The 14,776-nt window shown below is 40.6% G+C and overlaps 1 protein-coding gene across 1 annotated transcript; it reads right to left on the bottom strand.

Moving 5' to 3' along the window:
- Positions 1–3,182: 3,182 nt before the first annotated feature.
- On the bottom strand, positions 3,183–14,665 carry LOC124288312 (DDB1- and CUL4-associated factor 7-like). The gene is given in 11 exon segments (XM_046724823.1): positions 3,183–6,047; positions 6,424–6,457; positions 6,459–6,542; positions 7,996–8,147; positions 9,889–10,021; positions 10,737–10,813; positions 10,816–10,849; positions 11,298–11,396; positions 11,636–11,737; positions 13,046–13,230; positions 14,615–14,665. Coding segments are annotated over 10 exon segments (1,053 nt in total). The 5' UTR covers positions 13,211–13,230; positions 14,615–14,665; the 3' UTR covers positions 3,183–5,874.
- Between the last annotated feature and the right edge of the window lie 111 nt (positions 14,666–14,776).

The following is a 14,776-nucleotide window of genomic DNA, read 5'->3' as shown; positions in this document are numbered from 1 at the left end:
GGATGGATGATGATGTGAACTGCCTTGATATGTCATGTGTAAGTGTACACGACTGCTCGAATGTATGTCCATTCTATTGTACCCCAGACGGTGACATTACTTTCTTGATTTTTGCTATGACAATGGCTGAGAAACTGCCCCGATTTCCACATATCATCCCCACACAATCCTGATTTCAGCCCTAACTTCGACTCCCAAAACCCACTTCTGCTACTGAAATTTCTGCCCTCTATGATCCATGACTGGTCCCTCTAGATACTTCAACCGATAAAATGTGAGATCACATGGTAATTCAATTGCAAATCTTCTCAAAATTAATACGTTGCCATGGTAATAAATGTTGTCAAGGTGTACGAGACAGTTGAAAGAGACAAGCAGGTAAGGGACTCCAATATCATAATCTGAAAACACCAACTGGAATTTTTCAACTTTTATGACTATGCAGATATGTAGCGGAGTCACACTGTGTTTACAGATATCAGACTGTGATCCCTACGCCCTGGCAGAACGAACAACAAGATAGACACTTCAACATATACCAACACAGGACAAACATAGCACATGGGAAAACTGCAGATCTAGTCTCAAAACACACTTCACACACTCCCTCACAACATACCATTCAAACCGCATTCAGTTTATTTAGTCACTTTTAAAGACAGATAATATAAAATCTGTTTTGATAGCTGCATTTAGTTTCTGTTAATGTTGTAACTACTGTCAATCTCTTTAAAATGAGATCTTGGTAGACATAACACAACTTTTATCGCCATAGCGATACTCACTCACTATTCTACTCCTGGTTCCAGAACAACAAAGCATTTATAGTTCTACAACACTTGTCAACCTATCACAAAATATAAAGTTACACTAGGTCATAAGGCTGTAAATGCTAAGTTTGAGTAAGCAGATATAAGAAATCTGTAAAACAATAAAGCTAATCAAGGTGACCAAAGATATAATAAAAATACACCCTAAAAGTCTTAAAGCAGACTTGACACCCACCTTGCTGTACACTCACAAATCATGAATTTAGAAAACATAACTGTATACAAATGTCTGTTCATTTCTTATGTAACATGCACATGTTCACGCACACACTCTTGCAAAACTCATGCAGACATCATTCTCACATACACTGAACATAGAGTGAAAATCTCCGACCGTAATACCAACTACGGGAGACGGAAGGTCCACAGTTTACTGAAATGAGAGGTGCTTGGTGCAGGGCTCGACTTAAGGCTAACTGATGATTTGAGACATCATGATAACAAAATTATTCTGAGTCATACTATCTGTCTTCATAAAACTTCCCACATAGATACAATGTGCGAGGCCAATTTCTGGTGTCCCTGCTGCGACATTGCTGAGTGAGTGAATATGGTTTTACACCACTTTTAGCAATATTCCAGCAACATCACGGCAGGGGACACCAGAAATGGGCTTCACATTGTACCCATGTGGGGAATTGAACACGGGTCTTCAGTATGACAAGCAGACGCATTAACCATTAGGCTACCCAACAGCCCCCTTTCTAGCTGAAGTCTGTGTTCTTTGAACATCAAAATATTAACATGCTTTGGGTGCAAACTGGCATGGAGGTTGCATTTTGCAGTTTCAGTTGCACCGGTGCAAGTTCTAAATACTTACATCGAGCCCTGCCGGTGATATGGAATATACAGATGCGGTGACTAACATCAACACACGCTGCAAAGCGACATTTTAACAGACTGAAAACCTTTTATAATTTCTTGTATGACAATATATTTTATAGATACTTTTTTATAAACAGGACTACAAGAGGATGAACTTTTACCCAGTATTAAATGGATGCACGCATCTTTCTCTTGCATGTCTTGAACGTATGTGAAGAACAATATGTTAATGCTGGACATGACAGGTATCAGATCAGATCAAACTGTATATATTTGGAGAAAAAGAAAATATCAGTGCACCTGCTACTGCTTCAACTGACATGTCTTTGTAAGAATTAGTTTTATGACTCACATTGATTCACATTGCAACATGATACTGACAGTGCTAGTCTACAGAATCCCCATTAAAATCATGCAGTTGATAGTTTTAAAAATCTATTATAACCATCATATAGTTTTAGTTTCTACACTCAAGATTAGTTTCTATGACAAAAATAATACTAAACATAATCCTATAAACATAAATGATGAGCTTCATGATCATACTCAGTTATTCTGTGTATAATGCCCCATTCTCTGTAAGCTACCCCAAACCCAATCGCCACATTAAGTTAATATTGAGTTCAGTGACAAATGAAATGTTAAAAGTACAATCAAATTACTCTGTGATTTCATGACTGAAGCATCACTCTTACTGTCTCAACACAACCAACATCTTCCAGACTAAGGGACCGTTCATAAATCATGGCTGGGGGTGGTGGTCATCATTTTTATGGAGAAGCATGTACAATGTGAATGACATCCCCCCACCCCCCAATTTATGTACAAAATAAGTGACACCCCCCTTGCATGTGTCATTCACATATTAAACATATTTTATGTACAAAATTGCTCCTCCCCCACGTGTGTACACAAAATTGCTGCCCCCAAAAATAAAATAAATGGAGGACCCCCTTAAAAGCACTCCCCCCACGTATGTAAAAAAAACTCCCCATAAATTATGAACGGTCATTAATGACATCCCACCATCATTGAAGTACCCTGCAAACATCTCTTCTTTATTGGTTCCCAATTGCACAGATCGAAGCTCATGTTGTTGATCACTGGATTGTCTGGTCCAGACCCGATTATGACCGCTGCCATATAGCTGGAATATTGCTGAGTGCGGCTTAACACTAAACTCACCCATTCACTCTCTTCATTAATAAGTCGTCCGATTCAATAACGTACATCCAGGGATCACTCGGACAAGGGAATGATTTAGAAGATTAGCTAACTTCCCTGTGGTCTTAAGTTCATGAGTGAGAGAATTTGTGTTCTAATTGAGTGGTAAGAGATTCATCTTGGTAATATCACTCTGTAAGTAAAGTTATGGTGGCAACTGGGTCCAAGGTATATACAGTAAAATGCACATACTATACAATCATCAGTTATAACTGTTACTCACAAGATACATTGGTTCAACTTCAAAGTTGTTTGCACAAAATATTAAGGCAAGCTACTGTCACTGGATCACACAGATTTCTTTATATCTTGATTAACGTACTGTAATAGAATTCAATGGACAAAAGAAATGATAATTCCCCACTCCAAAACCCCAAGCTTTACAGCAATCTTGCATTTCATCAGTGGAAAGTTTACAGTAATCATCTGTATACTAACCTGGTTATTGGCTGATATTATAGTTAATTAAATTTGATTTTATGTGAAAAATATTATAAGAAAGTCAAGAAACAAACCCCTTCAGTGTTTCTCAGACTAATAAGTTTAACATAACTTTGTTTGATTTTCAGTTGATATCTTTACCAAGTAATAAAAACAGTAATGCATGATTAGGCTGGGTTCTGATCCAGGAAGTGTTCATAGCGCTATGACTTTCGTCAGAGTATGTAAACTGTAGCGTTACAACAGGTTGTAACGCTATGAATGCTTTGTGTATCAGGCCCCTGAGCCAGTCCCGAGTCTCATCAGAAAACTGACGAGGCTCCGGTCATGTACATGTAGATTACCACAGCTTGCATCAACAAGAAGCATTACAATGTGGTGATACGACAACACTGTACACACGTATAACATTAAGTCTCTTCTACAAATAGTCAGATGACATAAAATAGTAGATCATAGATGAATTAAATACAAAATGTGACATGATTAAAAATAACTGTACATAGAGCTGGACTTCAAGTCAGACTTGTATATGAATACCATCCACAATCATGTGATAGGTAAAAATCTAACACCACATACACTTAATCTTCCCAATTAATAAGATTAATTCCGGAAATGAACAGTTAAACAATATGTTTATAAAGGTATAAAGCATTTGAAATATATTTATAGCCCTGTTAAAAATTATATATCAGATGTTATTTGTTTCTAAACAACATAACAAAATTATTTCAACAAACAGGCAAATTGATGGTATCTTCAGTTTTCAAAATTGTTCACATTAACAATGTAATGTCTGATTTGAAGACTAACAGGTTACAAATACAAAAGCGTGAGCTTGATTTTAACCCGAAGCGCAATGGTAAATGCAGCGTAAAATCTCCACAACTGTATGTTTCAACGTCAAGATCGTTTCTTCTAGAATGTCCTCCATTGGGGCTTTGAAGTGATAAGATACTTCTGGATGGATGATGGTTTGGACGTGCAATAAATAATTTCAATGGATTCCTCCATTTCAGTCTGGTCCGGAATGACATGCTGAACTTGTTTCCTGACACGACATTCAAAGCAGATAATCATGCTAACAAGGTCAACTTCAGAATGCTTTGTCAAGGTCATATAGTCTCATGTGACCTCTGATGCCAAGTTGACAGTGACATGTTGCCCATTGAGTTCTAAGGTCAGTATGACTTTAACACACATAATAAGCTTGATGGATAACAGGCACTTTCAAAAGATAGATGTCTGAATGAAGCATTATAAACTTAAGGCCAGTCACTAAGTAATTAGGAAGGAATTTGTCTGATGTGGAATCTAATACACCGTCACTAAAGATTAAATAGTACTTCTAATCAAATGAGAATTTAAAGGCAAAGTGAGGACATGAAATCTAATAAATGTATTAAATACATGAAGATGAAAATTATGATTGAACATAACCAGATGGGACTATGGACAACAGCAGGGAAGAGGCAACAACTGCTACAGTTGGTGGTCCAGCCAAGGAATCAGTTTCCAGCCAGGCTCAAGGTAAAGCAGGTGCCTTTTCATATCAAATCTATCATCAGTTGTTCACGGATTTGTGTACACTACCTTCCTTCAACACCTGTGAATACATAGGCAATGCAGACATTTACACATGGAAGTCAAATAAACCCTTTCTATCCATGAACCTTCTTGGAACACACTCTACCATTGCTTGAAATTTTGGAGCAGGCAACCACACTGACAAGTGAGAAATATGGCTGTTGGTGTGATAGGAGAGCCATTGGTCCAAGCAGTAATTTCTTCCACCTCATTATCATCATAGTGTAAGGGTGTTGACCGACTAATAAAGTCTAGTTTACCAGCCTAACTGACCTGTAATTTCATGGCTCGATGATATGGAAGTGAGTATCACAAGTCATGTCATATCGATGTCCCTCGTACTGACCAATCAGATTCCACCTGTCATGGCTTCAAACAAAATGCTCCATTGGTTAACATGGAGATTACTCTGTATGTCTCCACAGGGGATGGACGAATGTAGTAAACACAACCCGTGAGGTATTGATGATGCATCAAATCAGAACTGTATTCAACCTAATTAGCGCCCTGTGCATGAAGTGATGGGTCTGTAGAAACATGCTTGTCTTGATGCATGACAGTTCACACCGAGCTTATAGGAGCAGAGCGCTAAATGTGTCAACTACGGCAAATGATTCTCAAATAACTTCTGTGGTGGCAAGCTTCTTCTGTTTTCTCAGACATTCCTCCTTTCATAATGTTACTAAAACTAGAAATCACCTAGAAATGTTTTTTTTCAAAGTTTCACAAATTTCATTCACAACCCGTAAAGGTTTCCAAGCAACACTTGGTAGAGTACCTCTAACAGTACTGGAATCTGTTTAAATAGCTTTCAGTCTTTGTTCACTTGCATGAACCTTTAATTGAATCTGAACAGGCTGATGATAGAAATGGTTGGTATGTCTTTGAATGGTTTGGTTTGACTATTTAGGTATTGACTGGCCTTACAATGATTTTGAGTCTCTTCAAAGTGCCCTGTTAATTATCAAACGCGGAGGATCTCCAAACAGTTATTGTAACAAATAGCGATCCAGTCAGGCTGGGTTGAAGACCACTGAATCTGGTTTATCTCCCCTGATGATGTGTACGCTAGGATTGGGTCTTCAATAGCACGTGGCATCTGCTGGATATCCCATATTAGGGCTTGGTGATCATCAGCTGAAACAAAAGTTTCAAATGTAGAAATGTTGACAATAAAATATTCTTTGTTCACATTTATGTACATGTATTCCAAATATATAGCAGTACCTATCGTCACGATATGGCTGAAATATTGCTGATGTGACGTAAATTTTAACTCACTCACCTATTGTAAAAATTACAGCTACATATTTTCTTCGAAACATGATTGACAATGTGAGTATTTTGTTAAAATACATTTTAACAGTATTCTAGATTTACACATTGAAAACGTGTCAGACATTGATCCTGGTATTTCTAAGAGAGGAGCAAATGATTTTACCAGTAGACTTACAGCCCAAACAGTGAAACAATGAAACAATTAGCACCCCAAGTGACTAGAAATGTGTCCTACCAGCAGTACAGATGTGGCAGGAGGAATGTGGCGCCCCAGGCAATACCGTTCACACATGCACGGTGGTTGTTGAGTCGGGCGACTGGTGTGCAGGGGACACGCACATCCAAGATGATCACCTGTAACACGTTAACATCATCAATCACGTGACCGAAGATAAGACATGACACGTAACCATCACCTCGACTGTCAGGGGAGCATCTCAATAATGTGGAATTGGGACGCCACATGTCCGGTTGTGACATTCACAAAATAACTGATCCCACAACATATATAGTCTTGTTGGTATTTTGATTCATCATCCAAAACTGTGTTCCACAGGAGATATCGATATAATTCATATCAGTAGACACTTGGGTGAGATTCTCTATATACCTTATTTGATATACTTGATAAAAAGAACTTTTGCAAGCTGAATTATTTTTAACCTGAAATACTGTGCATAAAGTCAAACTCAAAATATTATGTTTAAAATACACGAGTGCTAAACAGAGAACAAACAGCAAACACCATCATGCTGTAAACAAACACAGTACACGCACAAACAGTAAACACTCAAACAGTAAACACTCACAAAGTAAACACACAAACAGAAGGAGTATGTATACAAACAGTACATACCTATATAGTAAACACATCAACAGTACACACATACAGCAAATAGGACCGCCTCCTTGGTGTAGTGGTTAGAGCGTCCGCCCGGAGAGCGGAAGGTCGCGGGTTCGATCCCTGGCCGCGTCATACCAAAAGACGTTCAAATATGGTACTTGTTGGGCCCTTCCTGGCTCTCGGCATTAATCGGTACAACAAGGACTGGTCGGCTCGGAGTCAGTATAATGCGTCTGAGTGGGGTATTCATGCTTCACTGCGGCATGGTATCTCAGTGGGCTAGCACTATAAAACCAGCATAAGTCTGGGCTAGTACAAGCAGCCGCACATACACATACACACGCATGCACGTCGTCATATGAGCAAAATATTCTCAAGCACGACGTTAAACCCAATTTCACCTCACCACATACAGCAAATAGACATATAGTAAACAAACAGTAGACACATACACTACATACAGTAACCACACAAACAGAACACACACACAAAAGTTTAACAAACAGTAAACACACAGTAAACATACACCCCCCACACAGCAAACCCCAACCCCCCCACACAAGGTAAACAGACGGTTAACACGCCAATAGCAGTGCATGAAATAAGGCCCGTCCGACCGCCCAAGAAGGGCTGGATTTCCAACGGAAGGTCTAAATTTACAGCAAGCCAGCCTGATGGTCTGGTAATACAATTTAGATGTTCCCTACATCTGAGTAAATTCACAATATCTTGGTGTCTGGTCTGGTTAAATCCATTTCGGGCTGGTAACATTTTGAAGTTACAAGCCCTGATGTCTGGTTGGGTTTTTGGCTTATTTCATACACTGCCAATAGTACACACACATACGGTAAAGACAAAACTTGAACATGCACATACTGAGCATATAAAAAACACACAAAACAAGTACACATGCGTATAGTAAACATGGACACCGTTGATAAGTTACTGTTGACGTGTATTTACCTCGAAAGCATCCATGGCCATGGTGGCGAGATAGTTGGGGTCCTGCTTGTTCCAGGCGAGGCGCAACAGGGGCACATGTTGCGGGTCCTCGTAGATGATGGTGGAGTGTTCGAGGTGGCGGAGGTCAAACATTCGAACTGACCCATCAGCACCTACACAAATGGTCCTTCTAATATGAGTGGCAGGTAAACGCATCAACATTTCAGGTAAAGGACCACTTCATTACCTCTTGCCATAATGTCTTTGACATCCAGCCTACTCACCAACGTGGCAAACATGTCCCCACCCCACCTGGCCTACTCACCAACATGGCAAACATGTCCTCACCCCACCTGCCCTACTCACAAATGAGGCAAACATATCCCCACCCCACCCGGACGTTCTCATCAACACTGGCAAACATATTCCCACCCCACCCGGACGTTCTCATCAACACTGGCAAACATATTCCCACCCCGCACGGCATTCTCACCAACACTGGCAAACATATCCCCACCCCACCCGGCCATTCTCATCAACACTGGCAAACATATCCCCACCCCCCGGACGTTCTCATCAACACTGGCAAACATGTTCCCACCCCACACGGCATTCTCACCAACACTGGCAAACATATCCCCACCCCACCCGGCCATTCTCATCAACACTGGCAAACATATCCCCACCCCACCTGGACGTTCTCATCAACACTGGCAAACATATTCCCACCCCACACGGCATTCTCATCAACACTGGCAAACATGTCCCTACTCACCAACAATGGCAAACATGTCCCCATCCCACCCTGCCCTACTCACCAACAATGGCAAACATGTCCCCATGCCCCCACTCACCAACAATGGCAAACATGTCCCTACACTGCCCTACTCACCAATACTGGCAAACATGTCCCCACCCCACACTGCCCTACTCACCAATACTGGCAAACATGTCCCCACCCCACACTGCTGCTCACCAATACTGGCAAACATGTCCCCACCCCACACTGCCCTACTCACTTATACTGGCAAACATGTCCCCATCCCACCCTGCCCTACTCACCAACAATGGCAAACATGCCCCCACCCCACACTGCCCTACTCACCAATGCTGGCAAACATATCCCCATCCCACCCTGCCCTACTCATCAACAATGGCAAACATGTCCCCACCCCACCCTGCCCTACTCACCAATACTGGCAAACATGTCCCCATCCCACCCTGCCCTACTCACCAACACTAGCAAACATATCCCCACCCCACCCGGCCCTACTCACCAACCCTGGCAAACATGTCCCCACCCCACACTGCCCTACTCACCAATACTGGCAAAATGTCCCCATCCCACCCTGCCCAACTCACCAACACTAGCAAACATATCCCCACCCCACCCTGCCCTACTCACCAACCCTGGCAAACATGTCCCCACCCCACCCTGCCCTGCTCACCAACAATGGCAAACATGTCCCCACCCCTGCCCTACTCACCAACACTAGCAAACATGTCCCCATCCCACCCGGCCCTACTCACCAACCCTGGCAAACATGTCCCCACCCCACACTGCCCTACTCACCAACACTAGCAAACATATCCCCACCCCACACTGCCCTACTCATCATCAACGCTGCAAACATATCCCCACCCACACTGCCTTCTCACCAATACTGGCAAACATGTCCCCATCCCACCCTGCCCTACTCACCAACACTAGCAAACATATCCCCACCCCACCCGACCCTACTCACCAACAATGGCAAACATGTCCCCACCCCACACTGCCCTACTCACCAACGAGGCAAACATGTCCCAATCCCACCCTGCCCTACTCATCAACGTGGCAAACATATCCCCACCCCACACTGCCTTCTCACCAATACTGGCAAACATGTCCCCACCCTACCCTGACCTACTCACCAACACTGGCAAACATGTCCCTGCCTCCTCCAGCCCGACTAAAGGCGATGTCGTACACTTCCTTGTCATGGGCTATCAGCTGTGTCTTCACATGCCCAGAGACCATGTTGACCCTGCCAAGCACCTGGCCAGTCTGTTAATGAAACAATATCAACATGTGCAGACATACATTAATCTCAGTAATAAACATATACATCACATGAATATTCCAATAATTCTATGACAATAATAAACATAATAAGTATTGACATGATTATCCTTATAATTAAACACTCGAATATTATCTGAACAAAATCCAGTAGAAACCCATCTCAGTCTATAAGATTACACAACAAATCCTAATAACAACGGTTGATCATCTGAGTGTGAATGGCTGACACAAGTGACAGTCCTACCATGAGATGGTTCTATACATGATAAAAATGCCAACAGTGGATAAAGCAGTAGACATTTAACATAAGTGAAACCCATGAGTTTCATTCACACAAACATCTGGGATTTGAACCCATGTTCAGTAGATTCTGCTACAAAGGGCCATAACTCTGCACACTTGACTACTCTTGTTCCCATGTGACATTACAGATGTCTGCACATCATGGCTGTGTATCCCAGTACCACAGTTCTAACTAGTACAAGAGCTGTGACAGTCACAAGACTACGTTAAAGTATACAAGTCACGATCATCTTAGCGCTAAGATTGCTTTGTACAAGATGATTTACTTATTTAGTAACTTATTTAGTAAGTTAGTGTAACAGTAATTGTAATTATCCCTGCATCATGCCATACTGACATTGCTAATGCTTCATAGAGATGAATAGAGCAGTAAAAATATAGAACAATATGTCACCTCGAGCCCCCAGATGGTGCAGGTTGTGTCGATACTTGACGTCCCCAGAAGATTGGGGTCAACTTCATTCCAGTCAAGGAAGTCAAGGGAGCACAAAAATCAGAATTCTTATTCTGAAAAGAAGACTGACAATCATGAAAAACTGAACATAGCTACTCAACAATGATCACAATGAATGAACCGGTATTATCTTCAAAAATATCTAGAATGATGAATGATGTGTTTATGGTGTGTCTCATATCTGACGGACTTTGCGAACAGAAACACAAATAAACACCACACATTTCTAAACTTAGTCAGTTCCAGATTTACACCAACTCAATGGTGACTGTTTCCAAAAGGGAATTATCACTGCATGTTATTCACCTTCATAATACATCCACTGTTAATACAAACTTATGGCTATGACAGAATGCACATGGAACAGGAACCAAAAGCCCTTTAGATGGTGTTTAGTGGCATATCATTAAAGAAACATTCATTTCCAACTCTGTTTTACAGGTCAGCATCCAGTGGATACCAGAGAGAGTAACCACAGCTCTACTGTAAATAACAACTCACATTATTGAGCAGACACTCCAGCCGTGTCTCAGTTTCACCAACTCTCCACACTCGCAAATAGTCGCCACTTGTTGCCAGCAAATCCGGGAAAACCCCCTTCTATAAATTAAATAAATATCAGTTACCATGGACACCACGCAATCTACAACAATAAATCATGTGACACAAAAGACTATTCCAACATTTCGGATCTCCAGCTATTGGTGCTAAATGAAATGACGAGGCATCAAATATTCAATAACACTGATAAAACTGAAACGACAAACCATTTAATGATTTATTTCTTAAACAATTTTTATCCACATGAGCTGTTTCCTTCAACTGGGAGTACAACTCACTGTGTCGGGAATCCACATCAGTTTGGTGGTAGGATATGGGTGGTCAAATGTGCTCTTGGATGAGAAGTCAGATGTTTCTTCATCAAGAGATACGATCTGGACCTGAAAGAAATGTATTACTTCTTCAATAACTTCATCTAACAACCAATTTTATGAATATGGATGTAGTTTAACATTGCACTTAATGCTATGACAATATTTGTAACGTAAATCTGAGCACAAAAGTCTTTTTCTCTTCATTAGAAGCAGTTATATAAGCATTATAACAGTGGAAATGGTCTTCACATATTGTACCCATGTGAAGAATAGAACCTGGGCCTTCCACGTGAAGACCAACTGCTTTTACTACTAGGCTACCCCACTGTCCTGCGTTAACTTAGAAAAGGTTACCTTGACCACATATATTCGTAAGCTAAAACATTACCATGATTTTCAAAACTATGAGGCCTAAAAAAATGTTGTTCCGATTACCCGACCAACCCTTGAATTCTGGGGCTGACCCTATTTATTTAAGTGGTATGAATAAAATATGTGTTCAGATACCATTGTTTTTTCCCGGCACCGACGGACATCGGTCATTCTGATAGAGAAAGTCAACATGATGGCCGCAGGCTTGATTAAATAAATAATTACACATTGATAAATGTGTTATTAGTTTGTACTTTACTTCTAAGAAAAAAATTGAAAAAAATTATAAATAAATTCTGACCTACCTACCTTAAGTTTTAAAGAGCTGTAATCGGAACCACATTTTTTTTATTTGGCCTGACAACCTGAATTGATATGACTAAAATCGGTAATTTTAAATCGGAGTTCATATACTAACTTTTGAGTTGAATTTGATGTGAAATATCAGCCTTCTAAGATCAAAAAGGCAAATTCTACTTGTGCAACCTATACAGTGGAAGCTGTCAAAACCGGCAGCTGTCCAATCCGGCAAGTTGTCAACATCGGCGTAAAATCTCAGTCCCGTCCATGGCTAGTACATTTATCATCATTTAAAAGCTCTGCAATCCGGCAGCTGTCAATTCCAGATCTCGACATGAAATGAGCCGCCCGAATATGTGTTTATACAGTAATCAGTGCTGTCTAATCCGGTGCATGGCAAGGAGTCAGTAACCCTGTGTTGAAACTACATGGTTGCCGACAAAGATAATTTAATCTTAGTTCAGTATGGGTGTACTTGTACATGTAATTAGTGAGTTGAGAGAACCACCTTATACAACAATGTATATGAGAGTGATAAAACTGGTTTAGTTCTAGTTGTAGGTAACCATGTCAGCTCTACATTCCGGCACGCTGTCAAAACCAGATTATTTATTCAGTCCCAACGTGTGCCGGTTTAGACAGCTTCCACTGTATGTACTACTCTACAAAGGCAGGTTCTCTCTTCACACGACAGACACATACCTTATTGTTGTATTCTTCAACAAAACTGCCCAGGGCAAGTCTGAATCTCTTGTCTGGACGAATACTCCAGTTCATACTGTAGACTGTCCATGGTGCCTCATACTTGTAGATCTCCTTCCGTTTGGGTGCCCCTGGTGCTGACGGAATGCTCACCAGCTTATTCATTTTCTACTTTATACCCAACCCTGAAAGGAAGAGAACAAGCAAGATGCATTTAGAAATGACAAAATGTATGATGTTAATCTTTGTATCAGTAGGTGGATAGGGCTAAGACTGACTGACTGAGTTTGGTTTTACTCCGCTTTTAGCAATATTCCAGCAACATCACGGCGGAGGACACCAGAAATGGGCTTCACACATTGTACCCATGTGGGGATTCGAACCCGGGTCTTCGGCGTGACAATCCAACGCTTTAACCACTAGGCTACCCAACCACCCGGATTGGGCTAAGACGGATTTAGCAAGAGATAACTGTATTAGGACATTTTCAAGATTACACAACATAATCCACTTCTGACATGCTTGACATTCTTATATTGGAAAGAGTTCCTTCCGTTCCCCCAACCCTAAACCTAACCCTAACTTAAATTTTGGACTTTTAGTCATTTTGTGAGTTCTCTAGTAATTGTTGTGTTAAGTTTTGTTAATAATTTTAGTATGTTTATAAATATTATTTGGGATGGGGGAACGGGAGGAACTCTTACCCTTATATTGACTACTCAAAACAGTTTACCTTCTTTAACATCTTTTGGTAAGTACATAATATAAGCACAGTCAGCAAATTTGAAAAATACATTTCAGCCATTTGAAACAATGTGGGGTTGTTTTTGTTGCTTTTACCTATGTGGAGATTCAAATGAATATTTGGCTTGACATGAAACAAGTCAGTCCAACACTGACTTGCCTTCAGCCACTTAAAAATATTATCATGTTTATGATACAGCTAAAATTCCCCTACCTCACATGGAAACAATGACTGCTTCACATAAAGCATTGTATAACAAAGTCTAGATTTAGACTAGAAATTGCGGTCAAAGGTTTAGAAAGAACCTTAGTGAATGAGATTCACAGTCACATTTACTGACAGGACAAATGTCAAATCTGAGCTACATTTTATCAGCAATGTCCACACCAACAGATGGTTCAAAGAACTAGTTATACAAAATACAACCGATAAGAGATATTTTTCAAAGCACTAACTACTGATATGGTTTGGAGTGAGCATGCACAGCAGTCTCAATATCTGTTAAAATCATTACAAAAATCGCAAGCAAATTAACAATGTGTGCATGCAGCTGATGCGTTACAATAGCTCCAACATGTAGAAAGTGATGTCTGCGAATTGTGTGTTATTTTGTCGTGATGACAAGAAACATGCTCTGCAGGTGCTTGTTCTTGCTTAATATCATCAACTCGTTTGTTTACAAATATATTTTGGTCAATTATTCCCCAAATCGGGCCTCTGTTGTAAAAATACATACAGCAATACTAGTAACATAGAATGGACGATGAGTGTGTGGTCAAGTTTGCATACAACAGTGATGATACAACGAGTAATGCATTATTTACCAAGACACTGTCAACAAATTTCCCGCATCTAACAAAAACAATATGGCGAACGCATAATCGAACCAGTTTTCGGTATAGCTACGACAACGGCATTTCAAATGCAAGGATTGTCCTATATAGTTGACATTCACTTATTGTGGATAAATAATACACCATATAAAA

Source organism: Haliotis rubra, unplaced genomic scaffold (genome assembly GCF_003918875.1).
Source record: "Haliotis rubra isolate DU_JTF1 unplaced genomic scaffold, ASM391887v1 Scf415, whole genome shotgun sequence".
NCBI lineage: Eukaryota > Metazoa > Mollusca > Gastropoda > Lepetellida > Haliotidae > Haliotis > Haliotis rubra.
This window is presented reverse-complemented; position numbering and strand designations above follow the sequence as displayed.